This window comes from Misgurnus anguillicaudatus, chromosome 9, assembly GCF_027580225.2.
Source record: "Misgurnus anguillicaudatus chromosome 9, ASM2758022v2, whole genome shotgun sequence".
NCBI lineage: Eukaryota > Metazoa > Chordata > Actinopteri > Cypriniformes > Cobitidae > Misgurnus > Misgurnus anguillicaudatus.
In genome coordinates, this window is record NC_073345.2 from 31,566,857 (window position 1) to 31,589,177 (window position 22,321).

A 22,321-nucleotide genomic window follows, 5' to 3' on the forward strand; every position below is an offset into this window, starting at 1 on the left:
AGGGTCTTTTACTGTAATGCTTCTGTTTTGCATTTGTCTAATTCAACATATTAGCACAACAATTCGGCCTCTATTTAATTTTTATATCACAGCTTTCATTTGTATCAAAGTTTTTAAATCTTAAAGGGGACATATCGTGAAAATCTGACTTTTTCCATGTTTAAGTGTGAAAAAAGAATCTCACGACCCCACAGTACACATAAACACCTGCAGGGGCCGGTGAGGTCTTTACAGTCAAGAATGAGTGCATTCATGTGTGCTTATGGGAGTGTGTCCTTTGTGACATTAACATTATGATTAATGTGCAGGCTATAGCAGACAGATGTTCAACACCCACACACGCATTATAACTAGTTTTTGTTACTCTTAAAAGCTCAAATCTCTCAAAAAATCATATAAATAATACACTTCTTAGTTTATATCACTTAACCCCTTCAGACCTGATTTTTCAGTGTGCCTTATTTTGATTGGTTGTTTTTTTTTAGGTTGTTTTTTTTTAGTTTGAACCACCAAACGTGATGTCCATTCCAGTGGATGCAGGGTTTGAAAGGGTTAAAGGAAAACACCACAGTTTTTTAATATTTTACTATGTTCTTACCTCAACTTAGACTAATTAATACATACACATTTTTTTCAATGCGTACACTTAATCTTTGTACAGCGCCTGGTGAATGTGTTAGCATTTAGCCTAGCCCCATTCATTCCTATGGATCCAAACAGGGATGAACTTATAAGCCACCAAACAATTCCATGTTTTCCATATTTGAAGACTCTTACATGAGTAGTTCCTTGAGTAAGTATAGTAGCACAAAATAAAACTTTTGTTTGGAGCCATAGGAATGAATGGGGCTAGGCTAAATGCTAACACATTAAAGAAACGCTGAACAAATATTAAAAGTGCACGCATTGAAAAAAAGATGGGTATGTATTAATTCATCTAAGTTGAGTCATCTAGTAAAATATTGAAAAACTGTGGTGTTTTCCTTTAAAGTGCATTCTTTGGATCTCCAGATAGCACTTGTTTTGATATATTTTCATCTAATGCAATGACATTCATACATTGTGTCATGAGTCTTCACTTACTTCTTGTCCTGTAGGAAAATTTGCATGCTCAAAAGTCTAGTTTGAGCCCCTCATTATTCTGACAATCTCGGTCACTATTCACCTTCAGTGTATAGAAAAAAATGCAATGAAAGTAAATGGTGACCATGTAAACACTAAAACACAGTTTTCAGACATGGTTTATTTATTTTCTCTCTTGATAAAGAAAGTTGACAGACAGTATAACACATAAAATGACTGAAACGAGAGCGCTTCCAAACAATTTCTCTTTCATTTGTAGTTATGTTGAAACTGTGACTCACAGGTTTGGGCACTTGGGTTAATCAATTTAATAAAGGCACTTAACATTGATATGAATTTAACAAATCTTTTGAACAACGCAAGACCTTCGTACAACAGATCACATGGACAGAAACCAGCAAATATGAAGCAAACATTTAACAAAATTAAATAAACACTTTTGTCAGTGTGACTTTCCAGGACAATGGGAAATCTTACAGATGTGGCAAATACATTAATTTACCCCTAATATGAGAAAAATCAAGGGTATGTTTACATTTTTGGCAGAAGAAACGAAACTGTCTCCATCAAGACTCAAATCCAAATTGCACCGTAAAAAATAGTTTTGCACGTACATTTTTAAGTTTAATCAACTAGGATTTAAAAGTCATTTCAACAATTTTGACAAGTGATAAGTTGCTGTAACGTATTAAATCAAGTTGAATTTGATTTAGTTATGTAAACTTTATTTTATAAGTTAGGAAATGACTTGTAAATCTAAGTTAATTAAACGTAGGAATTTAAGTGCCAAAAGATTTTTTTACAGTGCGTCATTATAAACCAAAAGAATAACACTATATTTAAATTATGGCAAAATCCAAGACTGAAATGTTGCGGGTGAGGATTTTCAGCTCTCCATGCCTTGGACATCGGTTTCTAGGTGGCGCTGTTGGTCAGGGCTGTTTTAAACTGCCGCAGTAGCATGGACGCCATCACAGTCTTCTCGGTGTTAACTGTGATCACTGCATCTGAATCCTTAAGGGCCACCGAAACCAGGACCAGAGAATCTGAACTCACCGTCTTACCGGCAAACCTGCAAACAAGTCAATATAGATCAAGTATATATTAGTCAAATTAAATTACGTTTTAATGTAAAGACTGTGCTTTCTTCATAATTTTTCGCATTAAAATTTTCTTTTATTATCTTTCATTAAAATGTGATAAATGTGCATTGTTCTAAAAGCAGGAGTGGAAAAAAGTTTGACCAAGACATTGTTTAGACGATCACAATCAAATCCAGATAGACAATATCCTTTTGTGTATCCTTTAGTTTATCTCAAACATTACACAAGTTAAATGTGTTGTGAACTCCACTAAATGATTTGATTTGAGAAATGCAAGTTTAATTTACAGATGAACAATGTGAAAGGTCAATGTCAATTTTATTAAAATAAACAAGATTAAGTAAGATTAAATATATCTTCACTTAGTGACAAATTACGGCGAGTGAGAAAGTGTGCAATCTTATAAATGAATAAAAAGCCAATACACTGCATGAATAAAAACAAATATCTAACACATAAAATACAATAAACACAAAGTGTTTACACAAAGTTGAAGGGATTTGGCAAAAATATGTATATATATACACATATAGGTGCAAAACGATTGTTACTAATCATTTGCAGTATAAAAGTTTTTGTTTACATCATATATGTGTGTGTACTGTGTTTAATAATTATGTATATATAAATACACACATATTTAAAAAACTATTTACATGCGTATAAACATTTTCAAATTTATATAAAATGTATATTATATATTTATATTATATTTATGCATTTGGCAGATGCTTTTATCCAAAGCGACTTATAGTTCATTACAAGCAATACATTTTTTTTAACAATACTTGCTTTCCCTGGGTTTGAACCCATGACATTTTTTTGCTCTGCAAACACAATGCTCTACCAAACATACATGTGCGTGTTTGTGTCTGTGTGTGTGTCTGTGTTTGTGTATAGTAACAACATAAACAGCTTTCGTGGAACACACGCAACTTCCAGTAAATTCCGCTAAGAATCAGTAACAACAAAGTTCTTTTAAAGGGGCCATGGCACAAGACTTTTGTGATGTCAAAATAAGATGTCAAATAAATCGTTGGTGTCCCCAGAGCACATGTGTGAAGTTTTAGCTCAAAATACCATATAAATAATTTATTATAACATGTTAAAATTGCCACTTTGTAGGTTTGTGCAAAAATGTGCCATTTTGGGAAATGCAAATGAGCTGATGAAATTTAAACACTGATCACAATGATGGTAGTTTGTTGCAGTTAAAACTCAATTGTGCTTTTCTCTGCACTAAATGGCAGTGCTGTGGTTGGATAGTGCAGATTAAGGGGTGGTATTATTTAATAATAATAAGAGCTCCTTATGACATCATAAGGAGAGCCAAATTTCAACGACCTATTTTTTCATGTGCTTGTAGAGAATGGTTTACCAAAACTAAGTTATTGGGTTGATCTTTTTTACATTTTCTAGGTTGATAGAAGCACTGGGGACCAAATCATAGAACTTAAACATGGAAAAAGTCAGATTTTCATGCCATGGCCCCTTTAAAGTAGTTTATTTATATAACAAGCAAAATAAACAACATGTAGATTACATAGGAATTATTATTTTCGAAGAAGTATTTGTTCAAGAGTTCAGTTTAGCAACTAGTCAGACCATTAAACAAACAGAGGCCGGAAGTAAAGTTCAGACAAAACACATTATCGTGTCACCGCATGTGGGTCACCGCACGTGGGTCATTTTTAAAAGTAGCAATTGTTTAAAATAGTTAACTGGTTAATTGTTTCTATTTCTAACAACCCGACGGACCGTGACACAAACACACATATATATGAAGAATTTGGTTCCAAAATGCCATAAACCATAAAAAAACGAGTTTCCACCAAAATCAGTATTGTATCAGGTCAGTATTAAAAAGTAAATTTTTAATTTTACGCAAAATCCAATATCTGTTGTGTTATTCTGTCATCTTTTTAACACGATAAACGCCAGTCCTCCTTTTCTGCAGAATGCAATAAATCCGCTCAACCAATCACAGCGCACCATTCCATGCATTGTAAACAATAATGGTGGCACGTTGAATACACACTAAATCCTAGTTTTCCTCTTTTACTTTGTACTTCATGGTCAACAAACAAACAAAAACAAAATTTGTTGGCATTGATAAACTTGTGTTGGTTTTCTGTGGCGGGATAGAAACGTAAGCCATCAAAATCTAATGATTTACGTGAGAGGCATTCGAGAGACGGAAAAATGCCGGCTGTTGCTTATATCCCGACAGCATCAAGCTTCTGTCATGCTAACACATTGACCCCAGGCGATCTTATGAAAAACTTTCCATTATTTTACTCGAAGTCAACGAAAATCGAGCAGGACCAAACATTTTACAGCTGATCGCTGTCAAAAAAGTTCAGTGACGACGTCCCAAGGATGACAGCAGCAATGACAGTGTTCTTAATATGACAAAGTAAGTGTTTTAATTAATGCTATTTATGTTTATTTTTTTAATCGGTGTATACCACTAGTCAACTAAATGAATATAACATGGCAAAGATGAAAGCACATTTATATATTGATTTAATAGATTTATAGCATTTTGAAAAAATAATAGTTTTTATAATAAGTCTTTGAAAATCAAATTATGGATTAGAATTTTTTTTATATTTTTATAATCTAAACATGTGAACGTTTGTAACAGAAATAGTGGTTTTCATTTTGTCACTTTCTTGGTATAGAAAACACATTTTTACCCAAATTAGTCAAAATGGATTTATTGGGTTTTGGAAGCAAACTCTTCATACACGCACGCACGCACGCACGCACGCACGCACACACACACACAATTATTATTATTATACACAGTACACACACATATATGATGTAAACAAAAACTTTTATTCTGCAAACGATTAATCGCGATTAATTGTTTTGCAGCCCTACTTTATATACATTATTTGTTATTTGATTATTTGTGTCATTGGTTTGAGAAGTGGTAAGGTAGTGGTTGCTAAATGTCTATTAAATGCAGTTAAAAATTATCAATAATATTAAGTAAATAAATGTATGAACTCTAAATGTCTCCATATCTTCAAATGTGAGCGTGGGAGAGTTAAAGGGTTTGTGTGTGTGTGGTGAACAGGCATGGCAGTCTATTATCTGGTCTTATTAAGAAGCTATTAGGGGCTAAGGGACAGACCCCTGTCAATCACTGAGTAAAACCCACCAACCTCTCACAGACACAGAGAACAGAGGGTCAAAGGAGGGGGGGACGCGACCATCATCAGTAATGTGGTAAAGACAAATAATAAGTTTAAGAAGGGATAATGTTTGTTTGTGCGTCTTAAATGACAAGGAGATAAAGTGTTTGAACTCTTGCATTATTTGTTAAACATCCGATCAGTAAAACTATAACTTTGTTGTTTATTTTGAACAGTAATTGCAGCGATATAAAACAGTAAACTGTGCCCTCTCGTCCAATATGACTCAGTGATCAAAACTGTTCCAGTAATACTGTAAAAAGAAGAAAATAACAGAAAAATAATCATGATAACGCTGATGAACTGTTAATATTCAAGGAAACACTCGCTCAGTAGGAGAATGCTCAGCATCCAGTAACCGTGGTAACGTCACAGACTGGAAACACTGGTGAACGTACGCACGGCTTCTTTGACAGCGCTAATACACGACCCCATGTGACCTCTACGCCCTCATCCCTCCTTCCTGTCTGTCTACTGGTCTCTCTCGCTGAGAGGGACCCACGTGCCTGACACCCTGCCCATCTGCCTCCCATTTACACACACTATTTTACAACAATGAACCGTTTAGCACAAAACCTCACATTCGGGGACCCCATTTAGCAGTGAGAGGCATACACACACCCCCGCCCCACCAGCCCGGTCCCCAACTCCTTCACACACACACACAATGGCCACCATTTAGCCGTGACAGCATGAGACACAAGGGCCATACTGCTAACCAACTGGAGAGGGGCGTCACATCTGACGATCAGCACGCACAAACACACACACACGCACAAACACACACGCACGCACGCACACACACGTTAAAGACAGATGAGATTAATTATTAACAGAAGATGAAGAAACTTACAGATAGATACACAGATAGAGAGATGGACAGATGGATAAATACACAAATAGATAGATGTATAGATTGATGAGATTAATTATTAACAGAAGAGAGAGAGAGAGAGAGAGAGAGAGAAAGAGAGAAAAGGACCAACAAACTTACAGATTGATAAATAGACAGACAGACAGACAGATAGACCAATATACAGATAGGTAGATCATAGATAGAGATAGATACATAGATTGATAGATGGATGGACAGACAGACAGACAGACAGACAGACAGACAGAAAGACAGACAGACAGATGGACGGACAGACAGATACACTGATAAATATGATAAAGACAGACATACAAATAGGCAGGCGAGCAGACAGACAGAGAAAATGTATGCTTATTTATTGACTACAGACGGATCGACAGACCAATTTACAGATATACAGATATACGGATAGACGGATATACGGATGGACGGATATACGGATGGACGGATATACGGATGGACGGATATACGGATGGACGGATATACGGATGGACGAATATACGGATGGACGAATATACGGATATCCGTCTATCCGTATATCTGTAAATTGGTCTGTAAATTGGTCTGTCGATCCGTCTGTAGTCAATAAATAAGCATACATTTTCTCTGTCTGTCTGCTCGTCTGGACGGATATACGGATGGACGGATATACGGATGGATAGATAAACACATTATAGACTAGACACACCAACAAATAGACAGACTGACAGATGGATAGACAGACAGACAGACATATCGACAGATAGAGAGACATAGACACAGGGATAGACGGACAGACAAACAGACAGACAGACAGACAGACATGGAGAGATAGATATAGGGATAGATGAATAGATAGACAGACAGACAGATAAACTGATATCTATATACTGAAAGATATACAGATAGGCAGACACAGACAGACATAAAGAGATACAGATAGAAAGGTAGAGAGATAGATAGAGAGACGGACAGAGAGACAGACAGATAGATATAGGGATAGGCAGACATACATTGATAGATGGATAGATAGATATAGGGATAGATGAATAGATAGATAGACACACAGACAGATAAACCAATATATACAGATAGAGAGGTAGAGAGACAGGTGGATAGACTAGATAGAAAGACTACACGAACCAAAAAATAAACAGACAGACTGACAGATAGATAGACAGACATACATAATGCGATCAGATGGATCGACAGGCCAATATACAGACAGATAGATAGACAGATAATAGACTAGATAGAAAGACTACAACAGACAGATAGACAGACTGACAGATAGATAGACAGACATAAAGAGATAGACACAGGGTTAGATGGACAGACAGATAAACTGATAAATATACAGACAGACAGAGCAAATGTATGCTTATTTATTGACTACAGACGGACAGATGGATCGACAGACCAATATACAGATAGACAGACAGACAGACAGACAGACAGACAGACAGACAGACAAGATACAAAGACTACACGAACCGACAAATAGACAGACAGAGAAACAGATAAAAAGACAGACATAATGAGATACAGATAGAGATAGATATATACAAAGAGATAGATATAGGGATAGATAGAGAGACAGACAGACATGGATAGATTGACAGACAGATATAGCGATATATAAATAGATAGACAGACAAATGATAGACAAGATAGAAAGACTACACAAACTGACAAATAGACCAACAGATAAATAGACAGACAGACATAATGAGAAGCAGATACAGATAGAGAGAGAGATAGGGATAGAAAAAGAGACAGACAGATAAACTGATATCTATTTAATGAAAGATATAAAGATAAACAGATAGACAGGTCGGGCAGACAGACAGATGATAGACTAGATAGACAGACATAATGCGATACAGACACAGAAAGAGAGATACAGAGAGATAGAGATAGGGATAGATGGAGAGACAGACAGACAGACAGACAGACAGACATAGACAGATGGACAGATAGATATAGGGATAGATGAATAAATAGACAGATAAATTGATATCTCTTTAATAAAAGATATACAGATAAACAAATAGACAGACAGACAGAGATACAGAAAGAGAGGTAGGTAGAGAGACAGACAGATAGACAGACTGACAGATAAGATACAGATAGATAGATAGACAGACAGACAGACAGACATAATAAGATACAGAGAGATAGATATAGGGATAGATGGAGAGACAGACAGACATGGATAGATTGACAGACAGATATAGATATAGGGATAGATGGAGAGACAGACAGACATGGATAGATTGACAGACAGATATAGATATAGGGATAGATGGAGAGACAGACAGACATGGATAGATTGACAGACAGATATAGATATAGGGATAGATGGAGAGACAGACAGACATGGATAGATTGACAGACAGATATAGCGATATATAAATAGATAGACAGACTACTGATAGACTAGATAGAAAGACTACACAAACTGACAAATAGACCAACAGATAAATAGACAGACAGACAGACATAATGAGAAGATAGAGAGAGAGATAGGGATAGAAAAAGAGACAGACAGATAAACTGATATCTATTAAATGAAAGATATAAAGATAAACGGGTCGGGCAGACAGACAGATGATAGACTAGAAAGACAGACTACACAAACCGACAGATAGATAGACAGACATAAAGCGATACAGATACAGAAAGAGAGATACAGAGAGATATAGATATAGGGATAGATGGAGAGACAGACAGACATAGATAAATGGCAGATAGATATAGGGATAGATGAATAGATAGACAGATAAACTGATATATCTTTAATAAAAGATATACAGATAAACAAATAGACAGACAGACAGAGATACAGATACAGAGAGACAGACAGATAGACAGACAGACTGACAGATGAGATACAGAGAGACAGACAGACAGACATACAGACTGACAGATGAGATACAAATAGATAGACAGACAGACAGACAGACAGACATAATGAGATACAGATACAGAGAGATAGATATAGGGATAGATGAATAGATAGACAGACAAACCAATATTTATATACCGAAAGATATACACATATAAACAAATAAACAGATAGACAGACAAAAAGACATACAGAGCAAATTAACATATTTACTGACTACAGACAGCCAGACAGACAGACAGCCAGAGATATATTCAACATTATCAATGAGCCAATACGTGAAGTGTAGAACGTATAGATGTTTATATGTAGGACTAGAGTTAAAACTGGAAAGATGAAGAACAGAAGATGTTACTTGTAAATATATAACTGTATAAATGGACAGATTTAGTCCAGTATATCTTTCTGCTGCCAGTCTGGCCTGATAGCTGGTGACAGTCTGATCTCTCAGTCCCTGTGGCCCTGCTATTGAAATCCATTTATAAAAGTCTTATTTACACACGCACTTAACACGACCCACAGGCACTGTGTGTGTGTGTGTGTGTGTCTGTGTGTGTGTAGTAATGCAAAGCCACTTGATTCATGTGATCCTCACAACACAAAGACAGACACAAACAGCTGAAGATATTGTAAATATACAGCATTTTTAACTGGACAGTCTATCTATTTAACTCTGTCTGTCATTCTCACATCAAACAAACATTTACACACAGAGTAGCTCAGCCAGTCTGTAGTTGTGTGTGTGTGTGTGTGTGTGTTGTATATGGTGCGGTTCAGACAGTAAATGGGTCATTGGTATTCTACACCGTCGTCCACTGGGCCTCTGAACTGGATTAATTGAGGCTGTGGGAAGAAAAGCAAAGCAGAACCAAAAGTGCTGGCCAGCCGGACCGCCATCGATCCACACACGCACACACACACACACACCCACGCAAGCACGCACATACACACGGTGCTACACATCAGAAAGAAAGAGACTAAATGACTGTCGTCTCTTTATTTACAGAAATTGTGGATCTTTGTGTGACACTTCTGTTTATACACAGCCGTTATAGTTCACAGAGCTAAATAATGACAGATATAACCGTCTGTATGATTTACAGCTGATATTTTGCCATTTTGAGATGAACAACAGGCAGAAAAACATGCCAGCGCAGTGGACAGAAGTGTTTATTTACAAATATTTCCAGTAAAAGAGTTTTCAAACCTACCAATTATCGTGCGTGCTTATCGCTGACGTTTAACGTCTTGTGACTAAACAAAAGGCGCCAATGTGAGCAAGCACACCAACGCGTTAAACGGCAGGCATAAAAGCGTATTTTTTATAAAAACGCCTTTAAGTTGGACGCGCAGCGTTAAAACTGGCCGACCAACGTGCCTGGAGCTGCTAAAGTTCCAGTAAAACACAACTTGGTGTTGCTCAAGCACAAAACGGTCTTGCAGACCAAGAAGATGCATCGAGGCAAGATAAATGTACAGCTGCTGGTCTCATAAAAAAAAAATGATAACAAAATATTGATAAGAGGGAGTGTTTATGGAGAACTATGCAAATCTTAACAAAAGCACATTTTACATGTAAAATACATGTAAAGTTGGATCACCAAAGCTCCAAAAGTATCAAAAATTTAGTAACAGACTTTCACATAGCTTTTTAAAGGAAGACTGACCCTAGACAAACCCGTGTCCGACATGAACCAGTGCCAATTTTGTTTAACCTGACCGGACCCAAATGTAAACGGCACCGACATCCCCGCATGCAACATAAAGAAACCCAGTTGGCCACACATCCAATTTGGCCCACTAATTGGCCCAATTTTTTTGTTATCTTACAACAACACCAAGGTAGTGCTAAAATGCGCATTTAAAATTGATTGACAGATCTGTCTCAACAAAAATTAATCTACCGCCAGCCATACGATGTCGCACGCACTCTTGGCAAACAGAGGAGGGGTTGGAAAAGGACTTGATGCACACACGTAAGATAGTTTGGTTCTTCTCGGGTTTATTCGGCAAAAACACAATCATTTTAAATTACCAGAGACCTGATGCTGCTAATATTATACTCGACCCGTGTCCGAGGCACACATGAAACTTTTACGGTACATTCACACGGGACGTAAGCGTTGACGCTTCCCATTCACTTTTAATGGGTGAAACCATGCGTTGGCGAACTGAATTTTGGATCCGTCGGTGCAACATCAGTGGCGTTGCTAGCGACAGAAGTTGAACATTTCTCAACTTTTCAAGCACCAATGTGTGCGTCAGCCAATCAGATCGCCTTACACAAATAACCTAGGCAGAGCCAGCCAATTATGTCAATGGAAAACCAGAGCATGTGTTGCGGCCACTATGATTGGCCGTTGGCCACGCTTCAGACAAGCTTTCCGTCAAGCGTTAACGCTTTCGCCCCATGTGAATGTACTGTTAGACCCGAACCCGCTTGGGTCGGACCTCTGGTTTTCAGATGTAAGTACTTGTTATCGTATTGCAAAAAAAAAAAAAGATTTTTGTTACTGTAACGCTATTGTATTTTGTTATGCTGCCTTTGAGATATTCTACTTTAAATTAGAATTTAAATTTTAACTCAAAAAATTAATTTGTTTAAAAAATGTTGGGTTATTTTCAACTCAGCGTTGGGTGAGAAAGGGTTGTAATATAATATACAGTATATGCCGGGTTATTTAAACCCAAAATGCAGGTTGCTTTAATCCATTTCTGGGTCAAATATTTACCCCAACAGTTTGGTTCGTCATGAAAAGATTTGCCTAAATTTTGCGATACTGTGCATTATGTGTGATCAGCCAGCCTACATTGAAAAAAATTATTCATTCAATTTACTCCATTTTTTAAGGTAAGTGGTTGCAATCAATTTATTTAAGCTACATGTAAACAAAAGTTTTTTCCCCTAATTTTTTTCTTAAATAAATTGATTGCAACCACTTACCATAACATAATTGAGTAAATTGAATGAATAATTTTTTTCAGTGTACGTGTGGGACTTTTTTATCTGTTTTTTCTCTATCTGTCCTCATGTTTGCAGAAACGGTGTGTGTCATTGCCAAACATTCGTGCCAAGTGTGCCTATGCTGTGAGTGCTAAGAGTCCTCTGTACTAATAGAGGTTAATCTGACCAGATGAGTGACCGGATGACCAGATGTCCCTCTAAAGAATGAAAGGGACGCCTTCCTTCACTTCTCAAGTTCTCAACACATACACAAACATACAAGTGCCCATTTCACAAACCAAAAACCACGAGTGTGCATTCAATACACAACAAGTACGTGGACACCTCCTGTCTAATGAGCGGGTTTGGTTTGCAGACAATAGTAATGCAAGATTTTAGAGAAATGTGTGCCTTTCTTTAGTGGCACCAGTTTGGGATTGGACTTTTTCCACAGCATGAAGTTGTACACATTTACAGAGACTGGTGTGAAAGAATTTAAGTGCACAAAGGCCAGAGCCTCAATTTTACTAAACATTATTATTATTATTATTTATAAATCCAACTTTGTGTCAAAAATGGACAAACCCACCTACTGGGTTGTGATTTAACCCAAAATGTTGGGTTGTTTTAAACACAAATATAAATGTTGGGACAAATATAACATTTTCAGGTTTAATTTAACCCAATGTCTGGATTCTTCCCTTTTTGATGCAATGCTAACCAGGCTCACTTAGGGTTGTTCTTTAATGTGGATTGTTATCAAGTACAATAAGTACAATACAAGTGGAATAGTTGTGTTTAACAACAAGCTGGTCATTTAATGAGGTCGCCTAGTGAGTTTATGAAGTTTTTCCTTCTAAAAAATGATGGGTAATTTTCAAAACGGACCCAACCCGTTGGGTTGTAATTTTACCTATGCTGGGTTGTTTACTCACCACCATGTCATCCAAAATGTTGATGTCTTTCTTTGTTCAGTCGAGAAGAAATTATGTTTTTTTTTTAAGAAAACATTCCAGGATTTTTCACATTTTAATTGACTTTAATGGACCCCAACACTTAACAGTTTTAATGCAGTTTAAAATTGCATTTTCAAATGACTCTAAACCAGTGGTTCTCAAAATGGGGGCCGGAGCCCCCAGGGGGGCCGCGAGATGGTGCCAGGGGGGCCCCAGTTTTATGACATTTATAAAATAAATTAATTTAACATGAATTCTGTGCAATTAAACCTATAAAAAATAAGACTACTAACTAAAAGCACTACTTCGTAACATATAATATGTTTTGTTGAGTTTTAAAACAGTTTCTTGTAATAAATTTTCTTTGGGGGGGCCGCGAAGAAATGCGCCGTACACAAGGGGGGCCGCACGCAGAAAAAGTTTGAGAACCACTGCTCTAAACGATCTAAAACGAGGCATAAGGGTCTTATCTAGTGAAACGAGTGTCATTTTTGTCAAGAAAAATAAAAAATATGGACTTTTAAACCACAACTTCTCGTCTTCCTCCGGTCATGTGACGTGCCAGCGCTACCTCACGTAATTGCATAATGACGTCGAAAGGTCACGTGTTACATATATGAAACGTACATTTTCGGACCATTTTAAACAATAAACTGACACAAAGACATTAATTAGTATCATTCGACATTCAACAACGTCGGAACGGTCCTCTTTCTCCACACTTGTAAACACTTGGGCGTAGTTTCGCATACGTCATCCGTAAACTCTTGACGTGATGATGTATTACGTGAGGACGCACTGGCGCGTCACAGGACCGAAAGAAGACGAGAAGTTGTGGTTTAAAAGTGCATATTTGTTATTTTTCTTGCCCAAAATGACAATCGTTTCTCTAGATAAGACCCTTATGCCTCGTTTGAGATCGTTTGGAGTCCTTTGAAACTGTGATTTTGAGCTGCATTGAAGCTGTTGAGTGTTGGGGTCCATTGAAGTGCATTAAAATGGAAAAAATCCTGGAAAGTTTCCTCAAAAAAAACATAATTTCTTCTCGACAGAACAAAGAAAGACATCAACATTTTGGATGACATGGTGGTGAGTAAATTATCTAGATTTTTTTTAAGAAAATTGACTAATCCTTTAACACACTGTTGGGTCAAATATAAACATTTCTGGTTTAATTTAGCTAAGGGCACACTTATATTGCCTATCCCATCCGAACCGAGCCCTCCATACTCCCCCAGAAGCATGCACTACGCCCTACGATTTAGGATGTGATTGATTTGAAGAAAACAGGAAGTAAAGGGCTCTAATGTTAAGTTTGTGTTATTTTATTCTGAAATATATATTGCTTAGTTGATGTCGTGTGTACAGCTCAGACATTTACGTAACCCTGCCGTGCGTATCAGAATGTTTTTACGAAGGCAGATGATGTATTTCCTTTTAAACTGCACCTGTGCAAGCCTGCTAGGGCGCGATTAACCAAACTGTGTTTCTGACCCAACACTGGATTGAAAATAACCCAGGATTTTTTTTACTTACAGCAGAGGAATAACAGCATGATAAACCCTCCAACATTAAAGCAAAAGTTCTCACCTTTCACAATTAATTTCAAGTTGCTGTCAATGTTATTATAGAAAATCTATATTTGTGTTACGAATAAAAAAGTTGTGTGCAATGAAAAAGCTTTTGTATGTGTTGAAGACGTATTAAGGCTGTCAGAGTATTTATATGAGCAAAAAAATATCTGATCTGTGTCTGGAGCACATCCATATCAACTAGTACGATTACTTGCTTGCTCTCGTAAACATGCAGACTTCAACATCTCTAAGAGGATGTTGTCAGTGTGACATCTGCCAGACCACTTTAAAAAACAGCGTGTCCGTATAAACACACAATCACAGACTAGTGGAATCAAAACATCTATAGGTTTAATGATCGTTTCTCATTTATCTGGTAAAAAGATGAATCCATGTGATTTGTTCAGTCTCTGTTTAGCAACAGAGAGGACAGCTTGTTTACTTTCTCTGATTTAAAGTAGGAAGAGGGTTTTGTTTACCAAGCACATTTATAAGCCGCATCACACACACGCATCCTTGATGTGGTGTTTGACAGAAGCAGTGCTGCCCCCTGCTGCCGAAAAGAGGAACTCCCAAAAACTCACAAATAACTGGGTCAATTACCTCTAATAGGGCGAGCAGGTACCATTAACAGTGACGGTATGCCTCTAATATACAACCTCTATAGGTATTAGCACTAAATGCTGTTGTAAGGAAGAGGAAGAGAAGAACATATATTGGGTCAAACTGTATCGGAGTTCACCAGAGACAATCATAGCCCCAAAAAGTGATTTTTGGGAAGACATCAAATATCGGGACTTGGGAGATCTCCAAACATTTAGTAAACAATCAAATTTGTGGATCACATCGATCCACGTTTGTGTACTTTTGTGTGTGTGTGTGTGTAATCCGATAAATGGCTTTTAAACTACTATAAGCATTAAATAATTTGAAAACATTATCATTGAAAGCTATAGTGGGACATCTCAGTAGTGGGTTTGTGAGTGTAACTGTGCATTAGGGTTTGTAGAGGAAGGTTAAAGTTTTTTTTTTGTATGTCTGTTAAGAAACGGGCCTGTGATTGATGACACAGTCTCATTTGCACGATTGCGTATTCCACATGAAATATAGACCTTTTCCACAGACCTGCGGCCATTGATTTCCACTCAGCCTGTTTTGTCCTTGTAAGGAAGATTCCAATGCTTCTCAAGGTGCTTTCAAATTCTCTCATATTTTATAATTAAATTACTACATTATGCTCTTATAGACTGCATAAAGTCCAGAACAAACGTCCCGTGTGTTTGTGTGGGTATGTGAAAAAACAATAAAGTGTGTCAGCAAGATGTGTGTGTGTTTTGTGTGTAAGAAAGTTCTGTCTTAAAGTCTTTTACAAAGTCAAATATTATTTTTAAGCAAACTCAAAAACTCATGCACTTTTCTATCCATCAAGATAATATTGTATGTCGACTTAAAAAATAAAAAGTTACAAAGTTTTTTTTAGCTTATAGAGAACAGCATTAGCACTTCAATAGGTCATGGGTTCGATCCTCACATACTGATAAAATGTATAGCTTGTAATGCAAGTCGCTGTGGATAAATGTGTCCGCCAAATGCAGAAATGTAAAAAGCTGCATTTTTAAAAAAAAGTGCACTATTTAGGGTGCAAAACCCTGTTAAATAAATTTATGAAAAATTAATTACATTTAAATTATTAAAATATATTACATTTAAATTTAAATATTTTTTTTATAAAAAAACATTACTAATAAATGAATTTGATTTATAAAAGTCATGTGACTATTTACACAACACTACAATATAGGCCTATTAGAAAACTAAGAACTCGTGCAAAATGGACAGGTATGTTTTATGTTTAAAAGAAAATGACCAAATAAAGGTCCAATAACAGCTAATAATACTAATAACTATGTAACTACTACTCTAAAAACTTTTATTTTTCATTCATTTTAGCGTTTTTATAAGTTTAACATGCAAATGTGCTAATAATTTATCGAAATATTTATTTAAAATCTCAGGGGGTACTTCAAGTTAATAATTTAGGTCAGCTGACCAAAAAAGTTTGAAAATCATAAAATCACAATCATTTTTAAAGTAAAACAATGTTACGTTATATGTTCTCATTCATTGCGAAAACATTTATTGCAGTAATTTTGCGCTTGATTTGGGTGTTTGTGTCACGAATAAACACATAGGGGTGGTTTCCCGGACAGGGATTAGATTAAGCCAGGACTACGCCTTAGTTTAGTAAGGAAATATAACTAGTTTTAATAAACATGCCTTACTGAAAACATTGCTGGCATCCATTTTAAGGCAAAACAATAGGCACTGATATATTTTAAGATGTATCAGTACAAGTTGTTTTCAGTTTGGACAGCTCTCACTGTCAAAAATTACTTTCTTACTTAATATTTTTACTGAAAACAAGACAAAAACACTAAAAAACATCTTAAATTAAGATGTATTTTCTTGATGAGCAAAATGATCTAGGAAAATAAGTTTTGAGACAAAAAATATCAAATGTAAGTAATTTTGTGCATAAAATATTTCTTGAATTTAGTGTTTAAAAAAAGTTTTTTTTTATAAAACTAAGGCCCAGTCCTGGCTTAAGATAATCCCTGTCTGGGAAACCACCCCATAAAGGGCTTAAAAAGAGCGTTTGAAACTCCCTTCTCCATTTTATTGTTTACACGGTTGTTGCAGCTGGTCATCGTCATCTTTCAGTAGTGTAATAGTCGTATGATAGGGGCTTGAATAAAAATCAGGGACGGACATGCATTGATCCAGAACACCCAATCCGCGGCCAAATGTGAGCCCCCAAATCCATCTACACTGCAGCACAGCCCTGGGATTTTGAAACTAAAACGGGGTCTGCTTTAACAAAACTCTTTGTTCACGAAGGTTGAAACCTTAGGAATAACTGTAGCAAAAACAATGCGTTTTAAAACAAATTTGCACTAATATAAACATAGTCTGATTCAAGCCCCTAAAGATATTAATTATATAAAGAAACCTGTTAAACAATAATGGGACGGTTTCCTGGACATGACTTATCTTAGTCCCAGACTAAAATGCATGTTTGAGTCGCCTTAATTTAAAAACAATTTATACTGACATATCCTAACATATATCACTGTCATTTTTTCATCCCAAGATGCACAGCAGTGTGTTTTTGTAAGGTTTGTTTGTAAAAAACTACTTAAATGTCCTAAAACATCTAACACCTAGTCCTGGATTAATAAAAACCCCATGTTCCTGGACCCAGACTAAAATGCATGTTTAAGTTGTCTTATATCAGTGCCATTAGTTTGTCTCAAGATGCACAACAGTAATATTTTGTAGGTTTGTTTGTAAAAACTATTTAAATTTAACTAGGGCCTAGTCCTGCCTTTAACTAAACCCAATAAAACCACCCGATAGTGTCAAAAATTATTTTTAACAAACAGGCCATTTTCTTCACTGTTTACCTGTGAATATTGTCCTGACTAGATGAAACCACGCCCAAGTTGGCGACAGACACCACCTTCCTGTGTATCGATTGGCTGGAAGCGTTCTCCAGCGCCATGGCGATTGTTGCAGACGACTCATTCATGCCCACCAGCTTACCTGAGCATCAAAAAATAAAAGTGAAACAGTTACAACACATGCAGCTGTTTGCAATATTTGTTTTACTTTGTTGTAGTTCTTGGCCATTACGAAGCATTTTAATGATGAGACAGGAAGAATTTGGGAAATGACAATGATGGAATTGGGAATTTTTAATTGGAAAATGATAAAAAACCAGGATTAAACTCTTGTGGGCCACATGTGCGCCGTAGCACGAGCACAAGCAAGAAAAGACAAGTTACACTATAGCAGTTGCTTATTTGCAAAAGCTATAAGACGCAGCAACTAAACATGACTTTAAACATAAAAGACAAAAGAAGAAACTGCTAAATATTTACACTGCAAAAAATTATTTTCAAGAAAAAAATCGTAATATTTTTATCTCGTTTCCAGCAAAAATATCTAAAAATTCTTAAATAAAGATGCTTTTTCTTGACATTCTTACTTAGTATTTTTGTTTTGTTTTTAGTACACATATCTAAAAATTCTTAAATCAAAATGCATTTTCTTGATGAGCAAAATGAGTAGTTTAGTCTAGTTTTTAGACAAAAAATAAATAAATAAAATTTAAGTGAATTTGTGCTTAAAACAGGCAAAAAAAAATCGGCCAATGGGGTAAGAAAAAGTCTTCAATACTTAATTCAAGAAAAATTCATGAAATCTTTCTTACCCCACACTGCAAAAAATTATTTTCAAGAAAAAAAATTCTTAGTATTTTTGTCTTGTTTTCAGTAAAAATATCTAAAAATTCTTAAATTAAGATGTTTTTCTTGATGAGCAAGACAACCTAAGAAAATAAGTCTAGTTTTTAGACCAAAATATTAAATTTAAGTGATTTTGTGCATAAAACAAAAAAAACTGCCAATGATGTAGGCTAATTTTTCTAGAATTTTTCTTGAATTTAGTGTTTAAGAAAAATGTTCAAGATTTTTTTGCTTACATCATTGGCAGATTTTTTGCTTGTTTTATTCACAAAATCACTTCAATTTGATATTTTTGGTCTAAAAACTAGACTTTTCTTGGGTTGTTTTGCTCATCAAGAAAAAGCATCTTAATTTAAGAATTTTAGATATTTTTACTGAAAACAAGGAAAACAATACTAAGATTTTTTTTTCTTCAAAATCATTTTTTGTGCAGTGCATTGGCAGATTTTTTTCCAGCTTGTTTTAAGCACGAATTAACTTAAATGTAATATTTTTTGTCTAAAAACTAGATAACTTTGTTCATCAAGGAAATTCATCTTGAATTTTTAGAATTTTGCACCGAAAACAGGACAAAAACACTAAGACTTTTTTTTGCAATGTTGATGCAAAGTTTTGGCATACAATTACAACAGCGACTGAAAGTTGCTTAAAAATGTGTTTAAAAAAGAGAAAGTAAAACAGCATACATGTTTTACTGTTAACAACTCCTTTACATACTTTCCTCCCTAATATATTTAACCCAAGACACAAACTTTAAAGAAAAAAACATCCAGAAATATCTCTATTCTGCATACGCTTTTTGCGAACATGTACGTGTTCCCGTGCGCATACTTTCATATTTAAAAACTGACGAGTGCAGAACGAAGCGGACGGAAGGTTAAAATAATTTCGTCCGTGCGATATTTGTAAGGGTGCGTTGAAACACTACACTTGATTAAGACTAACACGAGCTGAGAACACGACGACCATGCAGGACATTAACCGGAGGCGCGTGAATGAGTCTCGTTGAACGCTGACAAGCGCATAAAAGCAGCGCTATGCTGTTCCTTAACAAGCTTCTGCGGGGAAACACACACACGCACAATAACACTTAATGTCTCCGAAATAGCCTAAATGAAAATGTTGTGTTTCCACTTAAAAAAAAACAGACAGACCAGGAGCTTTTCAGTCTGAAAGGCACAAACTACGACCCACTTCAACGTGGCTTTCAGACGACAAAAACGCGAGAGCGCGGTGATACGTACACACACAGACACACACACACACACACACAGGGGGCGAGGTTTCTGAGAGTGCTCATTTAAAGTCTTAAATCTGTCCATTAGGTTCTATTGTAGAGAAAATGTGGAGTAAATGAATATGGCGCGGCTTATGCTAAAAGCCTGTGCCACGGCAACCAATTAAGAATAAATGATTGGCTATAAAAAGCGCCTCACTTCCTGTTCCTCGTCTGTAAATAGTGAGGCGGGAGGCACTCTCTTCGCTCATTAAAATGTGCTGGTGTGTGTGTGTTGTCCTGAGTGAAGGTATAGGTGCTCTCTAAAAAGACAAGGCAGGAATCCATTGAGCGCAAATGAAAAATCAAACCCGCTGTTTCTTTCGAAGAGCGCCTGCTTCATTATGTCGGCCTAATGTTGGGCCGTAAAACATAAAGGGGTATTCGAACGAACCAGGTGTGTGTGTGCATTTTCTGATCCCGAAAGGCATTCGAGCGCGCTAGCTGCACAGGTGCTCCTTTCTTGGCATCTTCTCATTGTGTTTGTATGTGTTTTGTAGCATTGAGGATGAAGGAACGAATTTGATCAGGAGAACGTGTTCGGTACGGTTTCTGCACCGCTAGCATGATCAAACAAAATTGTTACAAAATATGTCCTTTGCTTTGTTCCTGTGGCTCAATGCGACAGAGTATTGCGTTATCAAAGGCCATGGGTTCGATCCTGGAAGCACACATGTTGATAACGAAATGTATAGATTGAATGCACTGTAAGGCCCTGTCTACACGTTTTTTAAGGTTTTGGTCGATCAGATCACAAGTGGATGATGCTAAATGCGGCATTTTGCATAATATTGAATCTATTCTGGCCTTTTATTAGCTGCTTTTTCAATATTATGTTTGATTTTTAATAAAATATTTTCTTTCTGATGAAAGAAATCATGCTTTTAATTTAAGGATTTTTAAGATCATGTGACTTTTGAACAGCACTGTATGGTGGCAATTTTTTTAGCCGCGTTACACTGCAAAAAATGACTTTCTTACTTAGTATTTTTGCCTTGTTTTCAGTAAAAATATCTAAAAATTCTTAAATTTAGATATGATTTAGATATTTAGATATTTAGAATTTAGTCTGAATCGGCAAAGACGCAAATACTCGACGTTTTTGTAATGATATTTTTGTAAAGATATATTTAAAAGTGTGCTATGTTATGTGTCCGAAGTAAAGTGGAGCTATTTTAGTAAAGATAGCCTGGATATAGGTGGTTTACCGGACAGGGTTTAGAACTCGGTCTTTATTATAATTGGGACATTTTTACAAACAAACCTTATAAAATACAATACTGGCGTGCATTTTGAGACAAAACAATAGTACGTTACTCATATGTAAAGAGATGTCAGTTATTTTAGTCAGTGATAAGCCCTGTCCGAGAAAACCGCCCAATAGTGTTTAATTACGTGTGATGTCTGAGGGAAATTTGGCCTAACGTTAACGTTATTTTAGGGAATAAAGTATTTCACAATCAAGCTTTATTATATTAAACATGTTATTTATGTATGTGTGTGTGTTTATATTCCTCTGTTTATTAAACCAGAGCGGTGATGATGTGGAGAGGCAGACCAGAGGGCTGAAGACAGTCTCCTAAATGACCCTGCAGGTGTTCTGACTGACTTTGGAGTGCTTTTTGGGCTGTTTTATGCCCTCTATTTAGAGAAGACTTAATTCTGTATGTTCAGTCTGTATGATAAGTGAATAAGTGAATTAAAAGCTTTTGTTTTTATGTGACTGAAGTTAATTATTTTGTTAACAACACCAGCATAAATTATTTGATAAATAATTTTAAAATGTTATTAAAAAATCCCAAATAATAAATATTAATTGAAATAACACATAAAACATTGAGTAAATACTTAAATTTTAATTGACAGAGTCTTTGCTGTAAGTTTTTAAAGATTCAACTGATTAAAACATTTTAGTTGAATGAACTATAAAGCTAATTGAGCCAACATACTATTTTATATTTGAGTCAAGTTTGGGCCAACTAAAAAACATCAATCCAGGTAACACTTTGGAGTCAGAAATTAAATTAACGTAAAATTTCTGTGGAACTAGTTACTAAAAAATAATTCATTGAGCCAACAATTTATTTTTTACAATGTAGTGCTTAAAACAA

General features: G+C 36.0%; 1 protein-coding gene across 2 annotated transcripts in view; it reads right to left on the reverse strand.

Annotated features, from left to right (window-relative positions):
* Positions 1 to 1,344: 1,344 nt before the first annotated feature.
* The window catches only part of ap3b1a (adaptor related protein complex 3 subunit beta 1a), a 90,701-nt gene continuing 69,724 nt past the window's right edge, over positions 1,345 to 22,321 (reverse strand). For both annotated transcript variants that reach the window (XM_055180201.2, XM_055180200.2), the window contains exons 26-27: positions 18,092 to 18,230; positions 1,345 to 2,155 (exon numbers count right to left, since the gene is read on the reverse strand). In XM_055180201.2, the coding sequence (XP_055036176.2) occupies positions 1,999 to 2,155; positions 18,092 to 18,230 (296 nt within the window). In that variant the 3' untranslated portion in view covers positions 1,345 to 1,998. The remainder of the gene's footprint in view (positions 2,156 to 18,091; positions 18,231 to 22,321) is intronic.